The following is a 13,967-nucleotide window of genomic DNA, read 5'->3' as shown; positions in this document are numbered from 1 at the left end:
ACTGAGGATGTCAGGCCTAGGACCCCCAGCAAAGGATCACCACTACTGCCCGCCCCCCATGCCTAGAAGATAAAACTCCAGACCCCATCTCTGGAACAAAAGGCCCTTTGTGGCATGGGGATTGCATCCACTTGAGTCCCGATCACATGCCATTCTCTGACAGCTCTGCCCTGCCCTGCCTTACCCCTCAGGCCTTTTACACATCTTCCCTTTCACATACTACCCTCTCTCTTCTGGCCTTGGCCAGCTCCTCTCCATTCGTTAACACCCTGTCCAAACCACCCCGCCTCTGGAGAGCCTTCCATGACGCCCCTAGCTGGTCATACACACTGTCCCCTGCCAGACAGTGAGCCTCAGGGTTAGGTACTGTGACTTCTTCAGCTCTATGGCTGGTCCCTTCCGCAGAGCTGGGACAAGGACAGCCGCAAAGTGATCACTGGGCAAAACCTGTTCTGGTAGTGGACCCAAGTTTCTGTTAGCCCGGAGGTCAGGGCCCGGGGGGATTAGAAGAATAACTCCTACTCCCCATGGACTGAGATAGGACAGTGCTCTAGGCTGGAAGGCCTAAAGGTCTCTGTAGGGTGTCTAGCTTCTGACAAGGTCAAATGCTACCAAGAGATGGCTACGGACAGAGCACAAGCCTGCCACGTTCAGCCCACTGTCACTCAGTGGATTTCCTTACCGGGAGCTCCAAGGGAACCCGTTTCCACAGCAGGAGGATGCCGGGCTGGCAATCCCTTCTGCTTGTAAGGCCTACTACCTCTCTGGCGTTTTCAGCAGCCTTTGGCTTGTGGTCAACTCAAACCCCCAGATCTTTTCTCGGGGACGGCTGCCAAGCCATGATTTATAGCACAGGTTTGATGGAGCTTCTCATGCTCCCAGGAGCCAACAGGAGTAGTTTCTGTGCCCCTAGGAGGGAGCCTCCATGTGAATGTGAGTCTGTTCTCTCTCTCCCTGTCGTCTCATCCTTGTCCCCTGAGGTGCTCAAAGCTCAGTCCTCTCCAGTCAAGCTTTTATTAGCATCCAATTCATAGTGCCCAGGATCCAAGCAAATAAACCTTTCTGGAGGCAGAGGTTTCAGAAAGCACCCAAAAGAGACAGAGAGAGAGAAACAGGCAGGCATGAGAGGCTGACGCCACTGTGTGCAGCATTTGTGTGCCCTGCGAATGGCATTGTATGACAATGAGCCTCGGTTTCTCATCTGTAGAGTGATTCACAGATTGACAAGTCCCAAGTCACTGGGACAAAAGTTCCTGGTAGGCAGTCTCTTCGAGGACCTTGTTATTTTCTCTGTCTGGACTCATAGACTAAGAACAAATAGGTACTTAGCACCCAGTGCCGTCCAACTTACATCCCTGACTCAGATAAGTACCTACAACACCAAGGTTGGTCATATCTCCATCCCCCCCGTTGCCATTTATTTATTTGTTTGTTTGTTTGTTTTTTATTTATTTTTTTTTCGGAGCTGGGGACCGAACCCAGGGCCTTGCGCTTCCTAGGCAAGCGCTCTACCACTGAGCTAAATCCCCAACGCCGCCATTTATTTATTTTTATGTACTTATCTTTGAGACAACGGCTGTACATAGCCCAGAGTGGCCTTGAACTAGTGATCAGTCGCACAAATTCTGGGATCACAGACGTGAGCCTCCGTACCTGACGGAGGTGTTAACTCTTAATTATTTATTTTGAGTCAGAGTTTCACATAGCCTAGGTTAGCCTTGAGCCTGCTATGTAACCAAAAATTTGCCTTAAACTGGTCCTCCTTCCTCCACCTTCCAAGTTCTGGGGTCACGGGCAAGGTACCTGCTACTCCCAACTTGTTCCGGGCTTGGCATCAACCTGAGGTCTTCATGAGTGCCAGGCGGGTGCCCTACTAACCGAGCCTTATCCCTAAGTCCTATTTATGTCTTCTTGTCTTTTTCCTTTCGGTGCCAGGGGTGGAACACGAGGCCTCAAGAACGCTCAGCAGGGACTCTCACTATACCATGGCCCCCCTCAGCCAAGGTGTTGCCTTTTAAATGCCGCAGTGGTCCCATACCCCTGGCACCACCTCCCAGCCCTCATGTCTCTGGTCACCCACCACAGCAGACACATTGTTTCTATGGTCCCTTGCCTCTTCCCTCTGTCTCACTCCCTAGAGCTTTCCCTTCCATGAAGGCAGGGCCCATAGCTCCTCACTCCAGCCCTAGCGCCTACCCCAAACTACATGGTCTTAGGAATTTTAGAACACTCTAGCGGACTCACAGCAGTAAGGCATGCATGCTCGAGAATGCAGTAAGAGGGCTGTTTATTCTCCACCATGAACAAAGTGCTGTTCCCTTCCCAGGCCTTGGTCTCCCTCACTGTCAAATGAGACTAAGGAGAGAAGCTTCTTCTCGAGGTCCATCTGACTCTGAAAATTGATGTGGGACAGGAGACAGAACGCTGCGTGACGGGCTGAAAAAGCCACCCGCCAGGAATCTCTCTCCCTCTGTCAATGTCACCACTGGCCTGAAAAAATAAAATAAAATAAAATAATAGCCACCCCACACAGGCCAGGGCCTGTGAGCCGACACTCCCACCCTGGCCCAGTGACAGGGCCTGAAAGGTGTGATAGCAGCTGACTCCCCGGGTGTCCCGGGTTTGTTGGCCTAACTCAGTTCACCAAGCAGGTAAAAAATTCCAGACATGCTCTCTGCTGACAGCTAATTGTGTCCTTTATTAATGAGCCTGGTTTGCTTGGGGCAGGGGTAGGAGGGAGGCCAGCCCCAGTGCAGGGCTCCCTCAGGTGGGGCCAGGACCAGATTTCTGGATCCAGTCACAGAGGGACTACTGCAGGAGGTGACCCAGGGAGAGCCATCCAGCTGGAGAGGGGAGGGAGCGTCCTTAGGACCTCCAGCCCCAGCAGGGGTGACAGCTCCAACAGAGTGATGCAGGGACTTTGGAATCTGGTGGCCCAGGGTCTGGGTTTCAGCGTGGCCACAGAGGTTCAGTGAGCCATACAAGGCAGTACCGACAGCTCCACCACCCACTCTGACGCCGTGTCTGGGACACCGGGTCCCATCTCCGTGGCCCGCTCTAACACCTGTCAGTAGAGCAGCCACATGTGCCTGGGGCTTGGGGCTGCCCCTACCAGATGTGCCAAGCTTTCTGGACATATCCGGCTTCCCCTCAGGCATGTGGTAATTATTATTTAACACTCAACATTCCAGCAGACAGACAGTGAGTCCCAGTGTTAGGCAGCACTGGTCGGGAGAGGCTCACCACCCAGATAGTCTCCAACCCTTCCCTTTCCTCAGAAGGGTGTCGTGGGGCATTCACTCGCTGACAGGAGAGGAAGGGCTTGACCCAGGCAGGCGGATCAGCATGTACAAAGGCCCTGAGGTTAGAGGAATGCTGTGGGACTTGAGTCCATTGAGGAAGGGAGGAAGAGAAGGTTATCGATTTTTACTCCAGCTAAGGCGGGAGTTTTAGAAGTTCCTGAACAGAGCCTCCTGAGTTGCTTCCTGTTCTTTGGGATACCTGCCTTTCCACACACACCCCTACTCCTCCACACAGCCCCACCCCTACAGCCATCCACACAGCCTCACCCCTACTCCACACAGCCCCACCCCTACAGCCATCCACACAGCCTCACCCCTACAGCCATCCACACAGCCTCACCCCTACCCCCCACAGCCTCACCCCTACTCTCACCTTCAGCCCCACCCCTACAACCACCCACAGCCTTGCCCTTATAACCACCCATAGCCCCATCTCGACCCTCACCCACAACCCCACCCTTATCCCCCTCAACCCCGGCAACACTGGGGAGAGCTTCCGGCAGCTCCTAAGAGTAGAACGGAAGGAGGGCGCAGGCAAACGCCAGACACATCTCGAGAAGGCCACTGCACAGTTCTGTGCCTCTTCTGTCTCTCTCTCTCTCCACGGTAACTTACCATGTGACCTTAGGTGAGTTACTAGCCCTGCCTGGGTGGTAGAGTCTACAGTCATAAAACTCTACAGGCACTTAGAGAGCATGTCTTAAAAAGCTCTGTGAATTTGATTTCCCCAGAACCCCTCCTACCTCTCCAGCATCACCTGCCTCCCAGGGGCCTTGATCTTCATGCTTCAGCAACCCTGCAGTATTCTGAGTTCCCTACGCGCACCATACTCTTTCCCACCCCCATGCCTCTGCAGAGCTGAGCCGTCTGCCTACCAAGCCCTCTCCCACCAGCAGCGCCTCCTGTGTAAGCAGACCTCTATCCTGGAGGACACCTCTTCTGGGCCATACACTTTCTTGACACTCCGGGGCAATTTCCCACACCACCAGCCCAGGATAGAAAGAACATGGAAGAAAGTGGCTGCAGGATTAGAGCCGCCTTCCGGTCCAGCGGCAGCACAAACTGGCCAGATGTTCAGCCTCTGTTTTCTCGTCTGTGAAATAGACATCTTTCCCACTCTCGGGGTCAAGGTGAAGACGCCTGGTATCCTAAGCCCCAGCCCTGAACCATCACCTGGTGGCTGCTAGGATCCATATCAGCCCCCTCGACAGAGGGAAGGCACAGAAGGACCACAAGGGTGATCACGGTGGCTTGTGTGGCCCCGGATCCCTGGCATAGCTCCAGCTCGGTCCCCTCCCGTAACCTTGCGGCCCAGGGGTTGTGAATGTCGCTCAGCCCTCCTGCCTGTGGCGCCCTCCTCCGTGAGGGCTGGTCAGCCTCTGCGCCAGAGCCTGCAGCAACCACAACCACGCGGCCCTCAGAAATGTCCTTAATTGCTTCAGTGCGGGAGTCACCCTGCAGGCAGATAATTAAAAAGTTCAGAGCTTGATTAATTGAGAGGAAATTGGAGGAATGGGGCTGCCTGCTGGGTGGGTAGGAGCTCTGGCCTCTTGGTGGGGAGCTGGGATATCTTGAAGGGAAGCAGGCTTGAGGGGACCAGGGGCCTGACACAGAGTCCAGGAACTAGAAAAACCGAGCTGCCAAGCATCCCCCACCCCTCCCCGTCACCTATGCATGCTGTGGGAATCCCGTGCGTAGCTTTCTCAAACACTGTGAGCTGTGTCCCTTGGGGCCATTGCAGAAGACCAGGGAACCGCACTCCAGGCCACACTAGTCTTCAGACTTGGGGACGGTCACTTATGGAGCTGATACAGAGTACTGATTCTGTGCCAGGTGAATCAGGGGCTGCTGCCCTCAAGAGGCTCCAGCTGGGCAGGGCAAGAAGGTGGGGTTCTTAGAGAGTCAATTGCCAGGGGTGTGGAAGGAGATTTGGGGGATCCAGAGTAGATCAAAGACCCTAGTCCACAGGTTCGCTAGCTAGCCTTGAGCATAATTCTCCGCCTTCGAGGGCTATAATCTGCTCCCAAGCCCTTGGCTATACGTGACATTTTACAGGACACTTCCATTCCTTGGTTTCCTCACTTTTAAAACGTCAACACCAATAGCCAGGCCTGGTGGTCTAGAGCTGTAATCCCAGTTGTTCGGAAGGTTGTGGCAGGGGGATTATAAGGTTAAGGCCCATATGGCCTAGGGAGTGAGTCTTGAAAGACACAATAAAACCAGGGGTGTCAGTCAGTGGCAGAGAGTGCTTGCCTGGTGTGTGAAGGTTCAAAACTCAGTTCTGCAAAAAAAAAAAAAAAAAAAAAAGCAAGAATAGTCGCCGCCTGTGTTCAGGGCAGTCATGAGTCATGTGTAGCTGGAGAAGTTCCTGTCCAGACCCAAGGGCAGCTGGGCCCTCAAGGATGTCCCAGGATGCTCTGGGACTTCCAGAAACTTCAGTGTGGCTTCCCAGTCGTGTTGAGGGAACCGATTGGGCATTCCGCCTGACTTGTCCCCGGGGACTGAGTACTAGTTAATCTGGGTGGTAAAAGCAGGAAAGAGTAGACAATCTGCCTAAGGCTAACTGCAGCTTCTTCTTCCGCTCAGCCCAGCCACTAGGACCACCCCAGCCCCACCCTGAGCTTGGTACAGCACCAGACCCTGGCACCATGGTCAGCCTTCTCACAGTGCAAAATAAAAAGGCAGAGCCTGGTGCTGTCTACAGCCAGAGTCTGATACCCGGGGAGGCCAGAGGGATGGTCCCTCCAACACCTGCCTTGCCAGGCACAGCCAAGGCACATCGCCAAGAGGTGGCCTGGCTCGCACTGTCGAAGACCGCGCAGCCACCCAACTCTGTTCTCAGAACTCTTTCGGCAAATTCCTTTCCAAGACAGTCAGGGGAGCCGCTGTTTTGCAGACCCCAGAACCTAATCCCTTTTCCCTCTACCAAATCAGATAGAGAAGCTGGCTAAAGGAAGACATGATGGTGTCTTCCATCTGGTGTCCCGTATCTGGGCCACATTGTCTCAGTGTCCTCATTGAGATAGACGCCTGCAGCCTAGCCCACACTTCCAAGGACAGGGACAGTGTCTGCTGCCCTGTGTCTCCAGGCTTCCTACAGCCGGCAAGGGGCCGGTGAGTTGCAAATGGGTGGTCACCGATCCTAAACCTGATGTCACAAACCAGAAACTCTATTCCAGGAAAACGTCTAGGCACAAAATTACACAGAACGCCGCCATGTTGAATGCCCTTCAGGGGATATATGCAAGGTGCGTGTGAACACGAATGAGTGTCGTGTTCAGACTTGGGTCTCGGGATCTCGCTGCCTTTATGCAAATATTCTACAGTCTGAACTCTGAAACACTTCTGAGCCCAAGTGTTTCTGGCAAGAGTGCTCCTGCTCCCATCATGGCAGCGAGCACCGTTTTGTACGCTCCACGTGCCCAACACCATTTCAAGGGCTGCACTACGAGTTCATTTAATCTCCCCGCAAACAGATTCAAAGTCCACATCATCCTTATCCTCACTGCTCCCTCTCGAAACTAAGGCCCAAAGAGGTGAGGTAATATGCCTGAGGTCACACAGTTAACAAGGGGTTGGACCAGACCAGCACTAACTTGACAGTCCATGCCCCAATTCAAACTCATCAGAGCTCCGCTCAGGGAGGGGAGGCCTTTTCCAATGCCACGTAGAGCCTTCTATGCAAGGCACCCCCAGAATGAAGCTCCTTCCAAGCGCCCCTCCCCCACCCCACCCAGGACATTAGGCCTGACTAAACATTTGATTCCAAATGACATCAGTCATCTTTGGGACTAAACCAGCATCCCCCTGAAGAAGGGGCAGAAGCAGCAGACCAGCCACCAAGGATCACTTGGTGCCAATTAGCAGACCCACCATGCCAGGCCCAGATGGAGCCCTGCCTCCACCGGCTTGGGCCTTACTTGGTCAATTATCACCTATCCCCGGAGCCCAGGGGGCAGGCGGGGAGAAAATCTGTTTCTTTGCAATCCCCCTCCTGTCTCCGGCTGGCTGCCATCCGCTCGCCTGGCCAAGCACTCTGGGCATCTGCAGAAGGCAGGAGCAGACTGGCTACCTGGACTGATCTCCTGGGCTGGAGGGCAGAGCTCTGCCTCTGTCCTGCTGGGTGACTTTTCTCAATAAGATAGTCTCCAACCCTGGCACTTGACACCTGGCCTTGTGATGGTTTCCATGACTGCTGGCATTTGGACGCAAGGATTCAGAATTACTCAAAGGAGAAGTGTAACTCTGCCGTTTTCTAGCTGTGGGAGCTTAAGGCGTCCAGTCACCCCTTTGAGCCTCAGTTTCTTTGTATTTTGTTTAAAAAAAAAAATCAAGGTTTCTCTATGTAGCCCTGGCTGTCTTGGAACTCACACTGTAGACCAGGCTAGCCTGGAACAAAGGAATTTGCATACCTCTGCCTCCTTAGTGCTGGGATTAAAGGCATGAGCCACCACTGCCCAGCTCCTTTTCTTTTCCGTGTGTGCGCGTGTGCATGTGTGCGTGTGTGTTGGGGTGTTCCTGCCAAGACGTACATGTAGGGAGGTCAGAGGACAACCTGCTGGGGTTGGGTCTATCCTTCCACCCTGTAGGTCCCAGGGATCAACATGGTTGTTAGGTGTTTTACCCACTAAGCCATTTGCCGCCGCCCCCCCCCCGTTTCCTTTTCTATAAAATCCAAATGATGGGGTTGGGGATTTAGCTCAGTGGTAGAGCGCTTGCCTAGCAAGCGCAAGGCCCTGGGTTCGGTCCTCAGCTCCGGGAAAAAAAACAAAACAAAACAAAACAAAACAAAAACAAATAAAATCCAAATGATAAATTTACCAACACTAGTGCACAATGGCGTGAATCAAGTGAGAGAATCCAGGCCACACCAGTCTGAGCACTGGCCCAGCCCAGGGAAGGCTCTGGAAAGTGCCAGTTCTGCTGTTACAACTTGCTGGGGGCTTTGAGTCTCGAGTCACAAAGAACAGGCCCCGAGTTCAGGCACTCCGTGAACACCCTGGGAGCTGCTCATCCTTCTGTTGGAATCCACTAGCACACCTACTATGTGCTGGGTGCTGAGGCTCAGCCCTACTCTATCCACCACTCACCAGTAGACCACGCCATCTCACCCAGTGGGACTGGCCCTGGTTTGTACCCGAGAGCTTAGAAGAGCCAGCCTCGAACACCTCTAACAGCACAGTGGCCCTGGCCTCAGGCCAGTCACATGGAATTGGCTCTCGAGGAAGCACACACAATACAGGAACACAAATGTCAGCCCAGCTTTTTCATGGGCAAGCCAGCTGATTGGCTTAGCAACCACCGTTGGAGGTAGAACAGGTCTGTGTTGGGTGAAGGTCTGAGCTGGGGGCTAGGCAGAGACAGAGGGAGGGGGTACGGGAGATGCCCTCAGGAGAAAGGAGCAGGTTGTGCAACCAAACTACCAAAGGACCTGTGACTGGATGAGAGGTAGCCAGCAGAGCTAGAGAGGTGTCTGATGGGCGCGGGAGCCGAGATGTGGCTCCGTTGGTAGAATGTTTGCCAAGCACACGCCACGAAGCACCGAATAAATCAGGTGTGGTGGCATAATCCTATCACTCAGGAGGTGGGTGCAGGAGGACTAGAGGTTCAAGGTCATCTTCAGCCACTCAGTGAGTTCCAAACCTGAGCTACAGAAGAAACACAAAGTGTCCAGTGAGACCGGGAACCCTCCCGGCTGGCCTCAAACTTTGAGTCACCCACTCAAGACTTTGAATTTGAGAACTAGAAAAAAACCTGGTCACCTTGGCAGACAGATTCAAAAGACAGCGAGTGGCAGGCATGAGTCCATCTGCGCACTGAAGTGGTCTGATGGCTCATGAAGATGCTGGTGGCCTGGCAAACACACACACACACACACACACACACACACACACACACACACACACACACACACACAGAGGACCGGCAAGCCTCCGGGCTGCTTTCTAATGCTGGCACAAGCTGAAGGGAAGCAGAGTCCAAGGCAGGAGCCAACACTGTTTTGGCATTTTAACAGTAGTCTAGCCGGCCTTTCTAAGGCAGTAACCTTTGAGTAGATTAGACAGACACCAGGCAGGGGGTACAGCTTAGCAGATGCCTGGAAGTAAAGCCACTGTCAGGAACCACTGGCAGGAGCCCTGTGGAGGCTGGGGTGGTAGGAAACTGCCAGGAGACACTTGGAATTGACCCCCTGGGCCTCGTGGATCTATTCTGAGTTAACAGTGTTTAGCCCACTGAGCTGGTGTCCAGTGGGTGGATTCCTGCGTTAACTGTGGAGGGCTGGCAGGGACAAAAGTTGGGCAGGGAGGTCCCTGGGCACTGGGCGCTGGGCACATTGAGATGCTTGCTGTCTGCACCCAGGCCTCCTCTTCCTAAGCTGTTACATGTGACGTGTAAGGTTTGGGGAATAGGGGCCAGCCCAGACTCTCTTATGGGTTCGGGGGAAGAAGAGGGAACTAAGTCTTAAGAGCTTTGTCTCCTTTTCCCTGGGCCTCAGTTTGCCCAAATGCCAAGAGAAGTCTTGAGCTGGTATTCTTCCCAGTGCTCGGTTCATTCATCCCAGTGACTGGCAAGACCTCTAGGATAAACAGCCCAGCTGGGCACATGGATTGGTAAGAAAGCCATTAAGACAGACGCTCAGGAAGACTTCCTGGAGTAGGTGCCATTGACCCGATGACCAAGGGAGGGCAGTCCAGGTAGGAAGGGCAGGAAGTATGGTGTGGGCACCATACATGAGGGAGGAGAGAGGGGTGGGTATCAAGGCAGGAGCGATGGGTAGGACCCCAGGGGTCCCAAAGAGCTCGGGCTCCCCAGGGTGGCATTTGAGATAGCAGTTGCACAGGGAGGCATGGAGCACACACCTCTGAATTTACCTGCCCGGAAAGGGCGCACGGAGGGGTTTTAGTGCATTCCTAGGGCTGTGCAAACACGAACACAGTCAATTTCAGAATGTTCTCATGGCCCCCAAAGTAAGCCTGTTATCCATTAGCAATCATTTCCCATTCTCCCCCGTCCCCTGCCCTTAGCAGCCACACATCGACTTCCTGTCTCTTCAGATGTGTCTCTCCTGCGCCCGTGTCCTATAAATGGAATCCTACTTTTGTGACCGGCTTCTTTGAGAGAGTACAATGTTTTCAAGATTCCCCAGTGGGAGCGCGTTACCCTGGGCTTCATTTCCTTTTTTGCAGCCAAATAATATTCCATTGTCTGCCTCTGTGCCTCTTTTCAGTAACAGAACAACTTGTATTTTAGAAAGCTGGCTGGGGACGTTGGGCAGGAGGAAGCCAGATGGCCCTGCGAGGCCAAGGAGTGGTGGGAAGAGCTTTCTAGATGCCTGCAGGGGTGGGAGCCAGCCAAGAAGAGGCAGGCATGGGACCCTGCTGTGGAGGGAAGACCTGGTAATTGTGTGGCTACAGGGGGTGGGAGGAGAGGAGGTGCAGGCAGGGAAGGGGCGGGAGTCTTGGGGACTGGGTGGAGGGTGAATCGACCTCCCAGGTTGAAGAGGAGCAGGTTTGAGGACGTTTGGGAACTGGGGGTAGCCTGCGGAGAGGTGACTGGGGAACCGGCTAGGGTCAGGGTGGCCCAGGACACACTAACCCAACATAGCAGCTGGGAAGATGGTCCAGATGGAGGGCTGGCATGGCGCAGAGGGGAGAGAGCAGCCACCTGCCAGGCAGCTGGGAGCTGGCCAGCAGATGGGGCAGGCTCTGTGAGTTGTACATGCTTGGATGAGGTGCCAGGAGGAGTCCTTTGCCATTGGTAGGATTGTCCTAGACCCTCCCATAAGCCCCCAAGTTCCCCTGTGCAGAGAAGGACACCAACTCCGAGAGGCTAACCCTGGGCCAGTGCCGGTCCACAGCCGCTATGGCTGGATGACCTCAGATCCCTGGGCCATGCCAAGATGGTAGCCCTATCTTGGTCCACAGCCATGACGCTGCTGACTGAGGAGTCCGGTCCACAAAGCCAGAACAGTGGAGGTGCCCAAAGTAGCAACTGTTGATCCATCTGCTCTCCGCTAAGACTTGGGGGCTGTGGGTGAAAAAGGAAGTCACTCTGGAGTCTTAAGACAGGGTGGGAACAGACGAGGCCTCCAAGCCAGGTAACCTGAGACTGACCCCAGCTCTGCTCCGAAAGCCTGGTCCTGAGACAGCGGCTTCCTCTCTTCTCCGAGCTCTCCCTCCCTGTCTGGATGCAGAAGAGGCAAAGTGACTGCTAGCTCGGGCTCAGTACATTTCCAGAGATCTGGAACGGCCAAATTCTAGGACAGAGCAACCTCTCCAGGGGACTCAGAACTGCTGCTATGCATGTTGGTCAGGAGCACCTACACACACCCTCCACACCTCCACCCCTACCCCACACCCCCACACCCCTACCCCATCTCTACCATGGAATTGTGCTGTCCCTGAAGTTGCTGGAGCCTGATTGTGATGAAGTCCTTTTAACCCTATAGGGCCTGGTTAGGGTAGCATGAGTCATGGTGGCCACTGACTAACTTAATTACCAACTTTGCCCACCTGTGTCCTGGAGGCAAGCGGGAGAGGCAGGCCTGAGAGGGCCGTTTTCTGACGCCCGCAGGGAGTCATGCTTGCAGAACCCCCGAGCAGAACCCCTCCTCGGCTCTGTATCACGAGAGCCTTGTTCCCTGTAACTACATAGCCACATTGTGTGACCGGAAATTTTTTTTTAACCAGTAAGGACACTGCAGCTCAGAGAGGTCAGCTAATGCATCCAAGGTCACTCAGCAACTTAATTTGAGCAGGTAACGGAGTGTCTGTGCCGAGATGGTTCCAGCCCCTTTGTTTTATACAGGAGGGAGCCAGCAGATCCCTCTCATCGGCATTCGATGCTGTTCACAGACACGGAAGTGGGGTAGGTCACGCTGCACACCCAGGTGGATATGGATTCAGGGGGCGGCCTGCTCCCTAAACCATGTTCACCACCATCCAGCTTCATATATTCCCTAAAGCTCTCTGCCCACTGATGCATTTATGCAGCACTTGCTGAATACCAGTTTCTAGGCTGGGCAGATAGGGCAAGCAACAGTCAGTGAGGTGCGGCTTCAGTTCTGGGGCAGCTAAGAAAATGGCCATGAAACCCTGTACGTACATAGGTAATAATGGTAGACGTGTAAAGAGAGCTCTTTGAATTTGGGCTTTGTTTCAAGGCCCAGGAAAGGCAGAATCTCTAACCTGGAGGCTCAGCCAGGAGATGTGTCCCTAAGACTAGGACTTGAAAGGTAAACACCAGGGCCGGAAATACAAATTAGGACGATTTGTGCTAGCTGTCTATATATAAGGAAATGGATGATCAGAGATGCAGTCACTTGCTAAATGTCACACAGCACCATTTGCAGCATTTCATCTCAGAGAGCTTTTCCTCTGAAGTTCTTTTCCCTCCAACTCCTCCCATAGGTAGTGACTGAGAGGGGCAGGGCCCAACCACCAACCTCTGGATTATCTTCCCAGGCCAGCAAAACAGGTAGATGGATTTGAACCCATCCACAGTCTCATGGCTGCCTGCAGTAGAACCTAACCCATGCATGCCCTTGCTCTTCCAGAGAGGGAGAACTCAGCTGGGTGCTGCCCGAGTGCAGACACTGCCTCCTCAGGCTGAACCTGGTACTGCAAGCCCCCTCTTTTTTTTTTCTTTTCTTTTCTTTCTTTTTTCTTTTTTCTTTCTTTCCTTTCTTTTTTTAACACACTGACTAAACTTTTCAAGGTGCATAGCCTGGTAGGGGCATGTGTCTGGCATCACATGGGCATGGACAGAATGCTCACCTCAGACCCAGATCTCTGATTCCAGCCGTTTCCTCAGCGTGTACTGGGTCACTCACAGTGTGGACTGACTGCCCAGCTCCCGGTCTATAGCAAACCATGTCTGTGATCTACAGCCCAATTACCTAGTTACAGGATAGTTCGCAGCTAACCAGATTAGGAATCCAGACTCTATGAAGCCCCTCCAGGCTGAGGCACAGGTGGGCCAGGACAATGAAGGGACATTTCTGAGGGTGCTGAACCCACGGGCTACTTCAGGGACAAAATAAACAGGTCTTCTAGGAACCCTAGGTCAGAGCCAGGCTGCCAAGCTGGACCTGAGACCCCAGAACTTCGGGTCTCCTGGATCACAGCTGGGGGTGTCTCCTCGAACTATGGCTTCTTTGTCTTGCCTAAACTCCTTGGTGACCCTCCCTGTGTTCTTTCCCAGGTTGTCCATCAGGAACCTTCAAGGCCAACCAAGGGGATGAAGCCTGTACCCACTGTCCCATCAACAGCCGTACCACCTCCGAGGGTGCCACCAACTGTGTGTGCCGTAACGGCTACTACAGGGCTGACCTGGACCCCTTAGACATGCCTTGCACAAGTACGTCTTCTCCCGCCCCCAATCTACCCAGAGCAAGGGGAATGGCCACAGAGCAGTCGAACGCCTTGGGGAGGGAACAGAACGTTGGTTCTGGGTTGGCATGCGGACTGCACTCCCCTCCACTCAGTCGTGTGGAGGTAAAGTTAAGGTCTCGACTCACACAGAGGCATGAGGAAGCTTGGCAGAAGAGACCAGTGACGCTTACAACAGAGACTGCTCAGTGGCCGAGCCGAGCGGTGTTCTGTCCCCTACTTCAGTCAGGGATAGCATCCCCAGAGCTGACCCCAGTGACTTAGACCCGTTCTG

General features: G+C 53.8%; 1 protein-coding gene across 6 annotated transcripts in view; it reads left to right on the top strand.

The window, feature by feature from the left end:
- Ephb2 (Eph receptor B2) overlaps nucleotides 1-13,967 on the top strand; it is a 181,395-nt gene that overhangs the window by 127,259 nt on the left and 40,169 nt on the right. For all 6 annotated transcript variants that reach the window (XR_010066401.1, XM_039110058.2, XM_039110055.2 and 3 more), the window contains 1 exon segment: nucleotides 13,506-13,661. Coding sequence is in view for 5 of the 6 variants with exons in the window: in XM_039110058.2 (XP_038965986.1) it covers nucleotides 13,506-13,661 (156 nt within the window). In the remaining variant the exon portion in view is untranslated.

The sequence above is a fragment of the Rattus norvegicus genome, chromosome 5, assembly GCF_036323735.1.
Source record: "Rattus norvegicus strain BN/NHsdMcwi chromosome 5, GRCr8, whole genome shotgun sequence".
Classification (NCBI taxonomy): Eukaryota; Metazoa; Chordata; class Mammalia; order Rodentia; family Muridae; genus Rattus; species Rattus norvegicus.
This window is presented reverse-complemented; position numbering and strand designations above follow the sequence as displayed.